This window comes from Geospiza fortis, unplaced genomic scaffold (genome assembly GCF_000277835.1).
Source record: "Geospiza fortis unplaced genomic scaffold, GeoFor_1.0 scaffold195, whole genome shotgun sequence".
NCBI classification, from domain to species: domain Eukaryota; kingdom Metazoa; phylum Chordata; class Aves; order Passeriformes; family Thraupidae; genus Geospiza; species Geospiza fortis.
In genome coordinates this window covers 5,393,936-5,412,122 of record NW_005054324.1, presented here as the reverse complement: position 1 = coordinate 5,412,122, position 18,187 = coordinate 5,393,936, and the positions used below count along the sequence as shown (strand labels likewise).

General features: G+C 38.6%; 1 protein-coding gene across 1 annotated transcript in view; it reads left to right on the top strand.

Moving 5' to 3' along the window:
• GRM8 (glutamate metabotropic receptor 8) overlaps positions 1-18,187 on the top strand; it is a 314,925-nt gene that overhangs the window by 1,929 nt on the left and 294,809 nt on the right. Inside the window, exon 2 of the mRNA XM_005420915.2 lies at positions 4,951-5,800. Within this exon, the coding sequence (XP_005420972.1) occupies positions 5,291-5,800 (510 nt within the window). The 5' untranslated portion in view covers positions 4,951-5,290. The remainder of the gene's footprint in view (positions 1-4,950; positions 5,801-18,187) is intronic.

Sequence of the window (18,187 nt, the reverse complement as noted above, 5' to 3'; positions counted from 1 at the left end):
CGGAGGGGGGGGTGCGGTTCGCGGAGCGCCGTGCGGAACGCACGGGCGCGCCATGCGCCGGATACGGAGAGCGGGATATGGAGAGCGGGATGCAGAGCGATGCTCGCCCGGGGCACTCGCCCGCTCGCCGGAGCCGTCGCCGGGGTCGGGAGTGGACGCAGTGGGGGACTTTCCTGCCGGGTGCCCCGGGACGATTTCGGCGTGCGGCTGCGTTTCTGGGGGCAAAGCCGTTCTTGCAGAGCCCCGGACTGCACCAGCCGCGCCTGCTATGAGTCCGCTCAGCTGTGCCGACTGGAGCGGGAGTCTGGTGGGAAAGAGGGTCAAATGAAAGCAGAAACAACACAGAAAGCTCTCCTAGGGTGCCTGGGAAAATCTTGATCATCGTTTGCTAAACCAGAGGTGAAGCCTTTTTCTGAAGGTGTTAATACTGATGGGGTTCATTAAAAGTCCAACCAAGGGCAGAGGAAAATACTCAATGTAGTTTTCTTTTTAAAAATTGTAGTCTCTTCTTAGTCTCCCCCCAGCAGAAGGACCTGTGTTGGATTTTCACAGGGTAGCTTGTTTGGTAAATGGATATTTGCAGGGTAGGAGGTGAAGGCAGGTGTTGTAGAGTATTTGAAAAGGGGCTGATCAGGCTGAGGGTAGACATCAGACTGCACAGGGAAGAAATAGTTCCTGTAAACGAGATGCTGAGAGTGATTCGCCTTGAAGTCCTGATTATTGTGTAAAGGTTACCTCTGTGGCAGGGGCACAGCAAACCATTACAGAAGAGCCGAGGTAGATAAGACTACTTACATCAGTGAAGAATTCTCTTGCAAGTTAGGAGTTGCGATGTCAAGGCCAAAGGTTTTCCAAATTCCCTTTTGTTGTCAGCAAAACCCATTAATCTTCTATATGTGTCAGGCTACTGTGTGCAGGTGGCAACTCTTTGCCTGTTCTCTGTGGAAATTCAGCTATTTGCTCGTTGAGGAATGCTGTACAGGAGAAAGAAGCAACTTTTGTGAACATTGAAATGAACGTTAACAAGAGAATTCTTTCATAATTCAGACACGTCAGTAGTAAAACGTCAAAATAATAAAATTTGGGTGTTTTTTCCTCCTCAGAACTTAATAATGGAATTTGCCATTGTTTTGTTTTCATTCAGTAAAATCAGATCAGTTTTGTATTGACTGGACAATCTGATATTTTGTGAATGGGTTTTCACTCTAGAACTTCTTGTATCCCAATTCACAGAATATTTGCTTTATTTTATCTTGGTACTGTTCCAACCATGCTTTAAATACAATAAGAGATTAGGGTTTTTTTGGCTCAAACAAAATTTTAAACATTTTTTCTGAGGTATTTTTTCCCCTCACTTGATAGCTTATATTGTCCCTCAGTAGAGGGTTCATGTATGTCTGTCTAGCAATGCCAGCTGTAAAATGTCCCTCCTGCCTATGCTCCAGGGAGTATTCTTTGCTCCTGATGCTGTCTGTAATTGTGAGATTTTTTAAAACTGTATATCCTGATGAACATATTGACTCGTTCTACATGTTTTCAGTGAAAACTTAAGTGCCAGCTGAAGAGGTTCTTTCAGGAACCTCGTTAACAAAATAGAAACATTTCCTATATTTATTTAAGTATTTATCTGTCACTCAACCCATTATTTAGACCTTTTCATTAACATAAAGAGGTTCTATAATGAGCCTGTCTTTTAGTGCAATGAGTCTGTGGTTGGAGTAACGACTGGTCTGGGTTCATTCTGATGCACTGGCTCTGGCAGTGTGGTACAAAAATACACAACCTTGAGTACCAAATATCTGATAAAGCTGAATGATTTTATGAAGGAAGTAATTTCAGAACCAGACACTACATGCACAAGTTTCCATCTCCCCTGTCTTGCAGTACTCCGCCTCCTTAGGTTTAAAAATAAATATATATTCTAGCAGAACAAGTGGAGGTTTGTGCTGAAATACTGACTTTAAAAATAGCAATATGTTCTGATAATGCCAGATATTTTTAATGAAATAAACCCAAGAGAAGCATGTATTACAAGGTGACTGGAAGAGACGCTTTGTGGTGCACTTACTCTCAGGCTGTGCAGGGGAAATATATGAATTTCTTCTCTGAACTCAAGTTTCTAGTGAACACCAGCTACTACAGTGGGGAACCTGGTAAATCAAGAATATATTTGCATTAATTCAAACTTTTATTGTCTTTTGGAAAAGGACAGCATTTTACTTCAAATGAAATCTCTGCACAAGAGAAAAGTTCATTCAGGCTTTATAGCCCAGAGGCCCGTGCTTTTTCACTAAAATTCATTGATAAAAATGGAATTAATTTAGATCATATGCTTTCTGCTTAGCTACACAGACTTGAAATGTTCTGTAAAAGGTAATGTTAATCAATATATAAAAAGCAGTGTGCCATGAATAAATTAGGCAGTATAATAGAAGCTTTTATTTCTTAGGTAACATTAAAAAAAAGACTAAAAGGTCTTAAATTTTTAAAAAGGACACTTTAAAATTTTATTTCTGTTTTATAGACAAGCAGCGGACACTTGCAGCTAAGAAACATGCTCCTTCAGGAAACCATGCAAGCTGAGGCAAAGCAATTAATGCTTATGAAGGCTATAATGTTGAAAAATGCTAATTGCCAATTCATTTGATTTTCAGTCAGTTCCAGATAAAGTATAAGACTGATGATCTTGGGCTCTCTGTAGCTTCTCTGTTGTTGTTAGAATTTAGAATGAAATAGCTGAATCCATCACTATTTGTTGCATGAAGACTGACACTTGCTTTAATTTCTGGGCATTTTTTGGCTGTGAGGAATTAACCTGCAGCTGAGAAAAGGGAAAAAGCAGCGTTTCTTTCCTTCAGGAATATTTTCCCTTTGTCAGTGGTGCTTTCTTGTTCTCCATATAGCGTTAAATAAGAGTAGTCTTATCTTTTATTGCCTTAGTGAATTTCTCCGTGTCTGGTTTGTACATACATGCATGGACCACTGAGTTCATTGTGGAACCATAAAGCAAATTACCTCTGTACCTATTTTAGGGCTACTCTTTACTATTTTGAACCCATAACTGTTTTTTTTCTACTAAGGCAATTGAAACAACAGATAACTGTGGCTAGTTAGTAGTTCAATCTTTTCTCTATAGTGTGGACCATATGAGAAATATCCCATGGGCCTGGATCAAATTGCACTGTAGTGTGAGTCAAGTTGTTCAGTTTGTGAATGACTCTGAGTTTGGCTCACAGGGCTGGAGCCCAGGCACCTTTGTAACCCGTGTGTCTAAAAAGAGCCAAGGGAGAATGATGGGATTATCACAAAAAACAGCACAGATTTTGTGTCGCTTGGATTGAACTCTGAGCCAAATTCAAGCAAAACTAAATGTCAAGAGGTGCAGTGATTTTATTCATACTCATCAAATGTTTAATTTTCAACTGTTCATTTTCACAGTGAGGTAGTTTCACATTCAGTAAACGACTTTCCATTGTGAATCTTCTTCTCAGGTCTGCAAATAGCCATAATTTGAAGACTACTTCAACTTTTGTGAGTTTAGTGTTATAATGGAAGGAAATAATGTAACAAAATTAGTGTAAGAAGAGGATTATCAATTTAAAGCATTATCAAAGTGCATTTTGAGTTTTGTTACCACATGATATATAAAAGTTTTGTGGTTTTGTCTGTATTTGTCTTCCAGTGTGACCATATTTTTGGTAGTAACCAGTCAGATCACTAAGGAAAAAGTAAATATTTACAGATGAGCCTGATGCCTGGATTTTCTGTACAGGCAGTGATATAGACACTTGTTCAGTGTGATCAATTCCATAGTAAGTAAAACTTTTGTTAAAAAAAAGGATAAGATAAATTGTACCCTAGGATGTCCACTGCTCTCCATAGCCTGTAACAGTTGTATTGAGAGACTGGTTCAGATTCAATTGCCCACAGTGTGCCCATCTAGTACCAGGTAAAATTACTTCTCACTTTCTTCTCCTCAGAGGTTTAAAAATTTATTCAGGCATGTATAATTTTGTTAAGAATTGAAATAAATAAATGTCTTCACTTGAGAATTAAAGTGTGGGCAATTTGGAGATATTTATAACAGTCAGTCAGGTGTTTAGATATGTAGGCTGAAATCCTCATCTCGTTAAAATCAGTGGGATCCCTCCAAATGTCAGTGCAGGCACAACATTGTTCCTATTTAATGTGGTCCAAATGCAAGCAGGGAATAGAGAAAATAGACCCTGTTAATGTTAAGCCTCAGCTCAAGTCAAATGTTGAAAAAGGAACGTTGGATGTTTAGCTGGTTTCCTAACATAATATGTTGTGTTCTTTTTACTTGAGAAATCAGCTACCTTTTCATAAAAATAATTTAGTGTTAGACATTATCTTGAAGGAGAATTAGATACATAGTTAGGCCCCCCTCAAAGTGAATTCCATTGGAGAAATAATCAGTCTCACATCCAAATGAATTGAATGTGCTTGTACTGCATTGGGTGAAGGGTGTACTTAAATTCAGGCGCCCTGATTACTCCATTGTCATAAATGAGACCTCTCCAGGAGTGAGAGTGTAAGTGGTTATTGCACTTCTGTAGGCTGGAGCAGAATAATAAAGTTGAACAGAATCATGCAGCAAAACAGAAAATACAGTGTGTTATGGATCAGGTCTGTTTCTGGGTGCCATGCAACATGAAGGTAAATATGAATTACTGCTCAGAATCTGAACACCAAGCTAAGTTTAGTTCCCCTGATTCGGCTCTTGCTCTGCCGGCATCATCAATTTCCTGGCTTATAGTACAGTGCAGCCAGATGTTCAAATTCACTGAAGGCCAAGATTTGCTAAGTTAAAGAACATTGAAAGTAAAACCTAGGTGATGTAACTGCTATTCAAAAGTAAGTACACTGTGACAGGTATAAAACTGCTGAAATAAATGGAATTTCTCACTGTTTTTTAATTTTTTTTTTCAGAAGTACCTCAGCTGTAGGGCAAAATACAAGGACATAAGCTACTGACCTCCTTTTAGCATCAGGACCAGACATACTACCCTACTCCTCACCATCAATTAAGAGCAATTGAAAAACCACCTCAGAAAAGCTGGTCAACCCGTTCCATCAGTGGACATCTTTTGTAAAACACATTTTATGTACTTCTGCTGAGATCTTTTTTTTGACCTACCCACCGCATGGTTCTATATTACTTATTGGGCACTGATGGTAGCCTCCAGAAAGTGCAGCTTCAAATGGTCAGCCTCATCCTTTAGCAAGAAGAAAACCTGGATACTGGATTGCAACAACGTCTTCAGAGAAAATGGTATACGAAGGCAAACGATTGGTTTCCTGCCATTGTTTCTTCCTGTTAACAGCCAAGTTCTACTGGATACTCACGCTGATGCAAAGGACTCACGGCCAGGAGTATGCCCACTCCATTCGCCTGGATGGGGACATCATCTTGGGAGGACTGTTCCCCGTTCATGCAAAAGGGGATAGAGGGGTGGCTTGTGGGGAGCTCAAGAAGGAGAAGGGGATCCACAGACTAGAGGCAATGCTGTATGCAGTTGATCAAATTAATAAAGACCCTGATCTTCTTGCCAATATCACCTTGGGTGTCCGTATCCTTGATACGTGTTCCAGGGACACTTATGCATTGGAGCAGTCCTTAACATTTGTGCAAGCATTGATAGAAAAAGATGGTTCAGACGTCAAGTGTGCAAACGGTGACCCACCTATTTTCACTAAGCCAGACAAGATATCAGGTGTGATAGGTGCTGCAGCAAGTTCTGTGTCCATTATGGTTGCAAATATTTTAAGACTCTTTAAGGTAAGTAATGTTTTCTTTGTTTTCTTTCTTTTTTTTTAAATTTCAAGAACAATGAAATAAGTGAAGTGGTTGTGTTGTCATACCTTCAGAAAAGAAAGGACACTTTTCACATTCAAAAATCTGAAATGGTTGGTTTGCCCTTTCAAAGCAGAGGGGGGAAAATACATAAAAGCAGTGTTTGCAGATCCTATTTTAAGGTACCCAGCACTTCTCTTAAAGTTCTGAGCAATCTGTGCACATTTTAACTCTTTAGGCATTTGTATCTTTACTTTTATACTACTCAAATTTGCTCCATGTTAAGCATTTATGCTCATCAAGACTGGGTTAGGATTAATTTCCCAAATTTCCAGGAGAATGAAAAATTAGATTTTAACACAAATAAATTTTTTGAGGACCAGATAATTTATTTACATAGAAAGATATGCCAGTAATAATCTAGTGCTGCTGATGTGCATGTCTAGCCAAATGAAATGTACTGTAAAGCCTTTGATTTTCTTGAAATTTTACCTCCTCCGTATTTTCTGCAAAGTGATATTTTTTACAGACTTTGTTATCACCTTGTGAGAGATTATTTTTAGGCGACAGTTCTAGCGGCATTTGTTTCCAAATACTTTATGAAGCTCAGACATTCTAGGTAATGGAAAAGTAAACCTACCACCTGTAAATTTGCTAAATTAGATGGGAAGATGAGCACATTCTAATCAATCAGCTTGGATGGTAATGATCAGGCAGCAGATATTTAACTTTTAATCCTTTGTAATGGCAAGCAGATGATGGTAAGTTGAGCACTTTTTTCTACGTGCAGAACAATTGTAACTTATGTCTGAATCTCTTACTGTCCTACCACCCACTGTTCCTTTCATCCATTCAGAAATCTTGCCTTATTTCATACAACTTTACAATCACCAAAACCCACTTAAAGGCCATTTCTTTGACTTTGGTGCAGAAGATTCTGATAATGTTTAATATTGCTGTTACGTATTTTGAAAAGTGTTGCACTTGTTTCCTAATTGTTGTAACTGAGATTGATTTGTAGTAGAGAAAGATTGCCCTTTTTTAATGGTTTCTCAGCAAAGTGTATTTCAGTCATTTGAATGGAGATTTTAGTCCTTCCTTTTGGTTCTCCCTCAAAGGAAATAATGATGGATATACAGTTCAGTGGAGGAGCAAAGTGACTGCTGGGTTGTGGTCAGGTGTTCCTTTCAGTCTCAAAACTGATGCTCAGCTGCAGTTACTGCACAGGTTTGAGAGTAGAGGACTAGTTCTAGCCAAATGTTTTACTTGTGAAAATCAAGTACACAAAACAGAGCTAAGACTTAAAAAATGTTCTATATGGAGAGCACCTCTGGAATTGTGCCTGGTGGGGAGGTTTATCTGTCCTGGGAATCATCAGCATGTTGCAGGATGTGTCTATTTTTCAGTTCACATCCTTTATTGAAGTTGTGTCATCCTATTAAATAATGCATATTTATGAAATAATGATAAATGGAATGGTCACTTTAATACCCATTGTAATGCAGGGCCATGTAGACTACAACTTAGACCCAGTTTTGAGTTGAATAGGGTTCTATAGACTGATTTAAGAAACTAAGCCTGGTAAGACATGCATTAACTGTGAATTAAGAGCAGCAAGAAGGAAAGAGGTCTATGAATTGTCTAAGATAGCAGCAATTTGTCTTCTGAAACCTTGACAGCTACCTCCTGATTTACATTATGCAATAAGATTGCAAATAACATTCTACTGCAGTCTTAATCAATAGAGGGTCATGTGATATCCCCTCTGGGGAAAGATCTTATTTACCCATTTAATTGATGTAACACAGCTGCTGGCGAAAGGAGGAGACATCTCTTTTAGTTTTAAATACGGATCCTGCACAAATATTCTTAATAATGTAAAAAAAAGATAAATTATACCCTTTAATGTCTGATGATGGACTAGCGTGTGAAATCTGTTTTTACACTTTCCTCTCAGAAGTGAATCTCTTCATAAGTAAAGGCTTCTGGATAAGGCGTTGGGTTCGAAGCACAGTAGAAACCACTCACAATGGTTATAGTCAAGAAGATTAGGAAATTAGGGGTCATTTTTCAGAAACTTAGATGTATAATCCGTTTTGGGTTGTATTCAGACCAAAGACATAGGCTGAAATTCTCAGCTGATGTATCCCCACGACTTTGAGGCTGAGGACCTGGACCTTGGCCTGTGCTCATAGAAGCTGCAGGCATGAAATTGTGTTTACTCTATCTTGGTATGTGTTGAGGTGGGACCCTCAGCTGGGGTAAATGTCTGTACTTGCGTTGAAGTCAGCAATCACCATCATGCAAATGCCTATTTCCATTTCATCCAGAATGAGTGTGATTCATCCATATTTCTGTTTAACAGAGCTATTTAGAAAGTTGAACCTGTAATTTGAAGTTCAGTATTGCTTTAATACCTGCTCTGAAGTTCCTAAATGTCAGGACTACATATTTTTGAGAACATTATTATCTGGCAAAATTTTAATTTGGAATGAAATTGTGAGAAGCATACTATATCTCTCAATGTGAATACACAAAGTCTAAGAAGTGCTACTCTCAGCAGCTTGAACTTTTATGCTGCTATTTTTCTTTTTCTTGCAATTTCTTTTTTTGCTATTTTTTTTCTTTCTTTTATTGATTTTATGACAGAAAACATACAGGTCAATAGTTCTACCTGATGATCTGGTGGATAGCACAAACTGATAGCAAATGTATTCTTTTATCTAAGTGTTTCCATGAGAAGAGGAGAGGGAGGCCACCACATAAAATGACCCCTAATGGCCTTTCTCCTGATCAAATGGCTTGCCTTGAATTCATTTCTCTCCTTTTTTGTTCTGTGAGTTTTGAGGTGTCTTGCTGCTTAACAGGTGATTTTCCATTGGTCTTACCCTTAGTAGGGCCAAAACATTAAGGCATAAATTTGGACAGACTAAATTTCACCCACTGATGGTTGTAGACTTTCCAGAGGCACTTTACATACAGGAAACACTGGAGCATTGAATTGTGTGAAAGTGGACCTGTTATTTCTTGATTGTTTTAAGGTTGTTGGTTTTTCCATAATTTTAAGTTGTTTTTATCAGGAAACATCAGGAGTGGGCTGCTTCACAAAGAAAACAGAGACAAGGGATCTTAGATTGGTAGGATCTATTGAGGAGCTGGCTGTCTCAGTTAGGCAGCTCTCACTATCACAAAGGAAACCTTTCTATTGACTCAATCTGTCAAAATATTACTCTTACATCCTTCCTTATATTTGTTTCAAAGAAATTCTGTTTTCCTGTAGGGTGCTTAGGCATGACTAGATGGGAACTTTTATCTGTTTTGTGTGACACTTAGGAGTATCTGGGTTGTTTCCCAGGCCCCCCAAACTTGGCCTGGAGGAAACAAGAGACTGTGTAACTTAGCTCACTTCATGTGTTATGTTCCCTGTATTCAAAGCTTCTACTTGTTTAATGTCTGAATAACTTATGTCAATGGTTAAAATCTGCTGGAAAAAGAAAGGTGTTTGTTGATGCTTGTGTCCTCACATCCAAACCCACATACTATTTCTGAGCTCCTTGGTACACTCCATCTGTCACCTTCACACATCTTCTAGCCAGTGTCACACTAGGAGCAGCCTAGGGAAGATGGTTTGCATGCAAATTGAGATGGGTGGACAGTATGCTTGGTGAATTGTGATCTCAAGCTTTTGTGTATATATTTATGTACATGTGTATAAGGCCAAATATTCATCAACAGCTTTATTCCTTCCTTGACTTACTTTACCTTGCCTGGCCTTTCCTTGTCTCACCTTCTGTTTTCACCAGTTTCCCAAGGCTAAATTACTTATTTCCTCTGTTTGGCCAAATTTCCTTTTTGCTGCAGAGCTGTAATCCACTTTAATAGGTGCTGTCTGAAGGGACTAATATTCACTTCATGCACATTTGCCTTACGCATTTCATCCACGTTTACCTCTACAGAAGTACAAGTACAAATGACATTACGGAGTAACACTTTCAACTTTATGGCAACCATCCAAAATGCGAGGCAGAGTGTCTTTCAGTAAATCTAGAAGTGAATATATTAGTTCCTGTAGCATTTTGCTTATCCACTTTGGTTGTTTCATTGCCTCATTTTGGGTTTTAGTGTACATCTTTGCCTGGTAGCTGTACACAGCTACAAGGGCTATACTTGGATGATGCTATTTTTATGCTCAGTTCCAGGTCTTTTTATGTTTGGCTGTCATTTGGCACTTTTGCTGCCTTGTGTTCTAGACCTGCACAGAGCAGCAGACAACAGGCCTCCCAGAAATGAGGGCATTACCATAGTAGAGAGGCTTATCTCACTGAACTTCATAAATGCTGGGCTTTGAATTTAAACTGTGGCAGTGGAGTGCATCTCATGAAAAGGAATATGATGTAAATAAAATGTGATAACATTTTACCACCTAATTTCAGATACCACAAACATATTTTTGTGAGGCAACCCGAGGCATACACAGATTCTGGTCTAGACTCTATATCTACAGAAATATTTGCACCTCATGAGCATCACAGACTTCAAAGGCTCTAGGAAGACACAGGAGTCAGTCTATTCCATGTGTGACTGCAGGCCCTTTCCATAATGGAAAAGCTGTATTATATACTTTAAAGAGTTAAAGAAGAGGCTCAAGAATTTTACCCAACATATTGGCATTCATTAATAAGAAAATGTGCTGCACTGATTAAAATATATCCATTTTCTGTTCACTGTGTCCTGCTACATCTGTCAATATTTTCCACTGCATACCATTTGAAATATGTAATAGGATGAGTTTTTTTTTCCTGGTGGTTAAAACATATGTGGAAGATTTTTTGTGAAGTGTGAAGAAAAATTATTGTACGTAGGGAGAAGATGACTAAAACATTTTGAAATAGGTCTTAAGATGAACATATTTATTGTACTTTTGTTCTAGATAATATTCACACTTTCTGAATAATTTTTAACTATAAAAGAAACCAATACATCTAATTTAATTTTACAATGCTTTTTTGTAGCTTAATACATGCATGTATCGGTTTAGTGCCTGAGCATCTTGTCTTGTTATTGGCTGAAAAATACCTTTATTGTAATTATATTTTTTTCATAATTGAACTTGTTTTACATAGAAGAAAAGTTCATCTCTCTTTATATTTCCATGGCAGTAGACGCTTGATTATGCAGAAAACCACTTTTAACTCAACCGCGATTCTCTATCATTACCAGGTTAAATGTGTGTGGTCAAGAGAGGCAAATACCAGGTCAACACCAAGATAAAATTATAGATACAAGAGATACTTTGCTAGCAACAATAATGAAACAGTTGCCAAATTTTTTAGTTGCAGCCAGGGGAAATAATAGGTTTTCAGATTCTGTGAAAACTGCTAGCACTGATTAGCATCAAATTTTATTTGTGCTAAGCTGCTTGAGGCAAGAGAGTACAGAACCAACTTGATGCATTCATTCATTATTTTTCAGTATATTAGTTTCTTAAATACTCCTCTAAAAGTTTAACAATTTTGGTTTCTCACATTCCTAGATGTAACTATAACCTGTGGTTAAAGCAAAAGGGTAATCTGCTTTCCTGTGTTATTTTCATTTGTTTGTCATTGGTTTGCTACAAGGCTTGAGAAGCATCTTCTGACCTTTTTGTTCTTCTCTTTTGTCATTTTGATTTGCTCGCGTTTAAGCATTTCACAGGAACAATCAGAAGCTTGATTAACGGTGGTTAAATGTTTGAGATGTCTCCCCTGCTTTTGTAGGCATGTTGAGACTGTCTAAAATGTTGAGGGTTTTACATCATTCCATAAGCACAATACATGAGCACCTTACAAAGAGAGTGTAGCTGTTAAAGACCAACAATCTGATTTTCTTTCTACTTCCCTGGGGGCAGGGAATATATATCTATATATATCTACACATGTTTCTCTCATATGAAGGAAGCTGCATATGCAGAGAAAAGATTTCACCCTTTCCTGGCTGACACAGACAATCCACACCCATGTCACATACTCCTTTATTCCCCCAAATCATGGATCTGCATGCAAATTACCAGGAGGGGATGATTCCTGACCCATGATGACTTCTGAAGCCTGTCAGAAAATGGGGAGACTTGGCTGGTACAGGTCATGGCCGAGTTATGGACTGTCCTGACAGTCTGACAGTGGAGGCAGCTGAGCTGTTGCTGAGAGATGTGCTCTGGAATAATGTGATTTACCAGCACAGACATTGCTGCTGATCTCTCAGGACAGAGCTCTGCTGATACGTCACGCTGACGAGAAGCCAAGACACTGCAAGGACCATTGATGCTTTTCCAGTGCTTTACTCCAGCAATGTTAGTTTTATTAGCTACAATGAGAACCAAATTAAGATGATTTTTGCCCCCTGGTGTTTAATTGTTTCAGTACAGTAGCAGTTGGGCAATATGAATAGTTCTCCATTCTGACTGTCATCAGAAACCAGGCACTATTGTGTTACAGCCAAGTAGTAGATTTTGTGTGTGCTTATTCCATTCTCATTATTTCCCCTAAAGCATATTGTGCTTTTAGGATTAAACTGGTTTAGAGTGCTTCAATGTATATCCTTGTGCTTCCTAGCATTTATCAGAGAGAAGTAGTCATCAGAACAAAAGTCTTACTGGAGGACACAAATTCCACAGGAATGAATTAAATAGCCAAGAGCAAAACACTCCCCTGGGCTAGAATCTGTATGTACTCCCAGCAAGATATTATGTCCCCTATCTCTCTGACAGGACAATTAAGCATTTAAGTGAGGCCTTAAATTAGGAGGCTGTTGGCCCTTGGCTGTCTCTGTCCTCAATAGAAAGAATGAAATTCTTTCAGAAGGAGACTGGACCAGGTCTATGAGAGTGGATGCATATTTCTTGTTTACAGAAAGATTATGGGTTGATACATGCTGGTACTTGCTTCAGATAGAAGCTCTTCTCACTGGAAGGCTTTGGAAACCTTTGATGGAATTGATAGGAGGTTTTATAAGATTTCAAACACTGCTAAGGGTGGTGCCAGTTTCTTAAATCCTTCCTCACTTTCCTTTGGAAAGAGTTTTACTCATCTCCTTTTCTCTTTTTTTTTCCAACACATTTATTTCTTTCTCTAGGTTAATTAAGAGCTACTTTTTGACTGGTATTGCCAGTATTTTTCAAATGTCTATTTAATTCCATAGTCCTCAAAGAAAATTTTTTTCAGACACGCTGAATAAGACTCTGAGTCTCAGTTTCTGCAGGTTGTGAGGATGAGTGTGTCAGCAGGAGGAAGAGCTGTAAATTAGGAAACTTATGAGAGGGATCTATCTATGGAGATAACAGGAAAAAAGGGAAATGCTTGTTGAAAGGTTGAACTCTAAAGGCACAAGGGTCTCTCTTTTTTTCCCTCCCTGTAGGATTTCTTGTCTGGCACTTCAGATAGATACTGGGCTCTAACTCTTCTCTGAAGTAGACTATTTCTGATAGCAATGCTGAGATATTCCATGGTATTGTGAGATCTCTCTTCCTATTGTATTTCTTTTACAGCTTGAGACTATAGGACACGAGCAAAAGTGATTTCTCTGAGCTGGAATAATTAATCTTTTAAGTTTTGGCTTAAGCTTAAGTTTTTTTCACTAAAGGTGCCTCCAGCATTTAGTTATGTAGCAATAGTATTTGTAGAGGCAGAATCTTTATTCCTTAGTCACTTGTGCATGTTGCACATAGCTCTTCTAGAAATTGGAAAGTAGCAAAACTATGATAGCCCATTTTGGGTATCATTCTATGAAAAGTGCCTAACAATTTCCATAAGATTTTTACTTTGAGAGTGGCTCTGTTACATTTAAAATGCCACTGCAATTGCCTTGCAGGCAGGGCACAATTTTTTTAAGGAACTCCATTCCTTTACAGGACCACTGATCCCCTAAAGTGATAGTTACTCTTATTCATATAAAATTTCTTTGTTTTTTGCTTGCAAAGTGCTGTGAAATATTAAGGTCTTAGAGAAAACTTATGACCACAGTTTTACTTAGGCAATTCATTGGAGCAGCTATTGATCCTACAATGGTTCTCTAGGCTTGATGCTTTGGAAGCAAAGCCCAGGAAAGGAACTGAAGAAAGGGCTGGTTTTCTTGCCATTCTGGTTTCTTGTCTGGGTACCCTGTGTATGCTTTGGTTTCATGAGTAGTGCTGAAACATAGAACGTGTCCTAGAAGAGCTGGTTTGCTTCCTTCCTGAGTGTCCTGAGGGCTGCCATCTAGACAAGAACTTACCAGTCTAGAGGGTGTGTGGTATGAATGTAGGTGAGTTTGCAGGAGGTCTCCAGGCTGACCTGCCTATTTGGAGCATATGTAAATGGACTATTAAATAAAGTGGAGCATGGTGAAATTCAGCACTATATTAGCACTATTGGCCAATAATAGAAGGGAGAGAATATACAGCATATATATTTGTGCTTTTGTAAAGGATGTTTGCTGTTATTTTATTACTGTAAATTCATTGGCTGTGAACCACATAGTCCAAACAACATTTCAAGACAGTGCTGTGGGAGAAGAGAATATATCTCGGCAATCTGAGACAGGAACAAATTTATCATTAGGAGCAGCATAAAAAAACCTGGGGAATTCAGACTGTGCTCACTGCTATGGTGTCTGGGACCAAACCAAAACCACAGAAAGAGACAAATAGGCTGTCAGGGCTGATATCATACACTGAATAGAAAGTGCAAAGGCCTTGGAATCCCAAGACTATGGAAGTCTTGCTGCAGGGGCATGACTTGTTTTAGGATTCAAATTTCTGTCTTCTGTGTTGAGGAGATGAGACAAGTAGTGTACATAGTTATAGCATAGTAGTTTTTCTATGGCTGGCAGGATAGGACCTACTTGTTGAATTCTGTTTACTCAAAAGGGAAACAGTGTCTGATTTTTGTGTGACTTTTAGTCTTGCTTATGTGAGGAAGAATTCCTGAGAGAACAATGAATTCCAGAGAAGCCAGTAAATTATACCACTCTTAAACTGGATGTGTCCAGAGGAAAATAATGTCCTATGTCTATTAAAATATTCTGTCATCACTGTTAGTAGGCTTTATATTTGAGTAGGGTTTGTCCAGCAGGCACATAGAAAAGGTGAACGTGGGTCCTCTATTGCTTTATGTAATTTTCAGAAATAATCATATTTATGTACTATTGGTAGCATAAATAGATAGGAAAATAGATAGGAATATGTTCAATTAAAAGAGATTTTTCTTTTTTTGATATGGGACAATACTGATCTTGGGGGAGCTGGCAACTTAATCTCCACAGACATGCCTCTCCAAATAATAATTTTATAATATGGATAAACTACAAAGCTAAAACTCCAAATTCCACTCATAAAGAGGAGTTAGTAGAGCACAGCCATTTATAGCTAGAGCTAGGATATTGTTTCAGGAATTAAATTATGGGCTGATTATTAGAAAAAAAATATTGCCAAGAAGTACTCCCTTGCATGGTGTTTAAAGTTTAATCCAGTTGTGTTATGACGAGAAAAGTGCCAAACCTCCTACTTCCTAGCTTTCTGAAAATTAGGTTGGATAGAAGTATAAAAATATACATTTTTATACCAGTAGGAAAATGATCTAGGTAAAGTGGCTGGTGTTTTCCACTCCTAAATTTGATGGTTCTGCTTGCCATCTTTTGCACAACAAAGCACAGGATTTAAAAGTTACCAGCTGCTATATTTGCTTTCCAAAGTGTGAAGAAAACATGTATTGTCCTGAGGATTAAAGGGCTGATTCTCTTTGTGCTCAGTTCAGGCTGAACTGAAGTGTTTGTAATGAAAGTAAAAGCTATTAAAAAGCATGAAACATGAGAGAAAAATAACGTGTTTATGTCTTCTTTGTTGGATAGGATTTGATGATGCCCTTAGAAAGTTTTAAGTGTAAGCATTTGTCTTATTAACTAGCATTTCTTTTGTGCATGTTGCAAACACTTCCACTTGGAAATCCTAAGTGCAGTCAGAGCTGTTGTTTCAACCCACTGGGAACTGTTTTGCCAAATATCTTCTGAACAACAAAAACTCATCATCTGTGAACTAGTTTTCATCTTCAGTACTAACTAAACAGCATTTTGGAAACTGGATGTGTAGGATATTAGAGACTGCAAAGAAAAAACAATATTTCTGGTGCTAGTTTTGGTGACTGGAATAAAGACAGGAAGGTAGCTGTGCTGTATATGGGAGAATGGAAAGCTTGCAGTTGGAACAGATGCTGAGAGTGCCCTGTGACTCAAGGTATGATTTCCTGACATTCCTGCCAAGTTTCAAAGCTTAGGTGTTTTTTTTTCCTCTCCTTATTTCTATTTTTGGGCTGAATAGCAAAGAACTTGTGCTTTGGGAATGAAGATTCACCATTCTAGTTATATCTATTTTGTTGTGTGTTTGCATGCACGCCGAATAATTTTTCTGGCCCGCAGGAAAGAATGAGAGTAAAGATGTAAAAAGCTGATGAGAATGCAGGGTATTTTTGGTATGGATCACATAATCACTTGGCTCAATGGCAAGCTGCAAAGCTTTGTGTGAGTGTGACAGACTTCCCTTGCTGTGTGGTAGTGCTCGTTGAAGCCTTACGTCCTTTGTCTTGCTCCAGTACAGCTTCTCTCGGTGACCTTGGGCAGTGACACAGCAGCGAATCCTCAGCCTCAGGGAGGGCACCTGAGTGCCCCAGGGCTCTGGGCACTGATGTCCAGGCTCCCTGCCCCTGCTTCCCTGGCTGGAGCACTTCTGGGGCTGGAGGGATTTGTGAACATAAAGATAAAGGCTCCTTGATAATCAGATATAAGAGTGAGGGGTGGGGGCATATAAATACTTCAGCTAGCTAGTCCTTAACAGGGGATTCCTTGTATCCTCTTACTCAGTTCTCTCCCCTGGGTTTTGCTATGAAAGCAGATTATCCAACTTGCAGTATGATTTAAATATGCAAGTCATCAGTCTCAGGAGCAAGTGGGGAAGCCTGCCTGACCTGTAATCAGAGGCTGTACATCTCCCTTAGGAAACCCTGGCAGTCAAAGAAACAGAGCTCCAGAGTTAGGAAAAGGTATTTGGATCATTGCCCAATAATATTAAAATTGTTAAAATTAATATCTGCAACCTATATTAGGGTGATTGGGAAAAAATGAATGTCTGCCATTTTTATGACAAGGCATGAAATGGTGTGGGATTAAAGAAAATTAAGGATAGGTGTGTGTGCAAATGTATGTTCTACTAAGCTGAGAGGACTTGTGTTCTTAAATGTTTGAGAAGAGAAACAATCAAAACAGTTTTGTAAAAGACTTGCCAGCTGAACATTATGCCAGTATGTTTCTTGGTGTCTCAGGAACCCTTTTTTCCCCTCCATTTTTCATGATGATTTCATTAGAAGTTTTTTTGCATATCTCTAAATTGAGTAAAAATCCCTAAGAATAGGCAACTTATGGCAGCTCTGTGGTGAATAACTGCCTCACCTATTTACCAGGAGCTAAGAGGAGATCCCACACCTTCTAGAAAAAGTGATTCCTAATTTAAAGTTACCTCCTTTTCAGTTGTTTTTAATCTACCCAAAGCATGAATACAGTATTGTGAGTAAGGCCTTGCAAATAAAGCTGAACTGAAAATAAACATTCATTTGATTCTGCACCAAAATGATCTTGTTTTAGTGAAACTTGCGGGCTTCTATTTTTAGGTTGTGTTTTCATTTCTTTTTTTTGTTTGTTTGTTTTCTTTCTATTTTGGAGATTTTATAATGCAAAATAAAAGTGATAGGTTTGAAATGTCAATCTTTGGTACTGTTCATTAAGTGCTGGTGCCCCTCTTACCCCACTGTTTACTCAAGACTTGAACAAGGTTCTTGGGCAAATTCTTTTGGATTCAGAGAAGGATATCAAATAAAATTGAGGAGATGGTATAGCTCAACTCCATGCCCCACAGACACAGACAAGAGTGCTTTATGGTAAAATTATGAGTTCTAGACACAGAGGGTGACAACTCTGCAGAAAAAAGGCTGCCTGGGCATGCTGTATACAATGAACTTCTACCCTGTGACTTTTCTTTTGCCAGAGCAGGTCTTTTTTCACCAGTTCTTCTGTGTGCAGGACTTTCCCTGGAGAGCTCTAATCTCAGAGCTGTTTGTTAAAACAGGTCTCTAATGGTGCATCTTCTTGAAAACTCATGCCTGCTCCTCTACCTCTAGACAGCTGGATGCATGTGAAGGTTGCTGTTGCCAGATGCTGTCTACTCACTGATGATAAGCTTTCACAATGGGAAAATTTTACTTCATCCATGCTAAAATTCATTAAATGTTCATTAGAGTAATGATTTGATCTTAGCTATTCCCATTCCTCACTGAATACTGGACTATACAGAGAATTACTCTCAGGCGGGTCCAA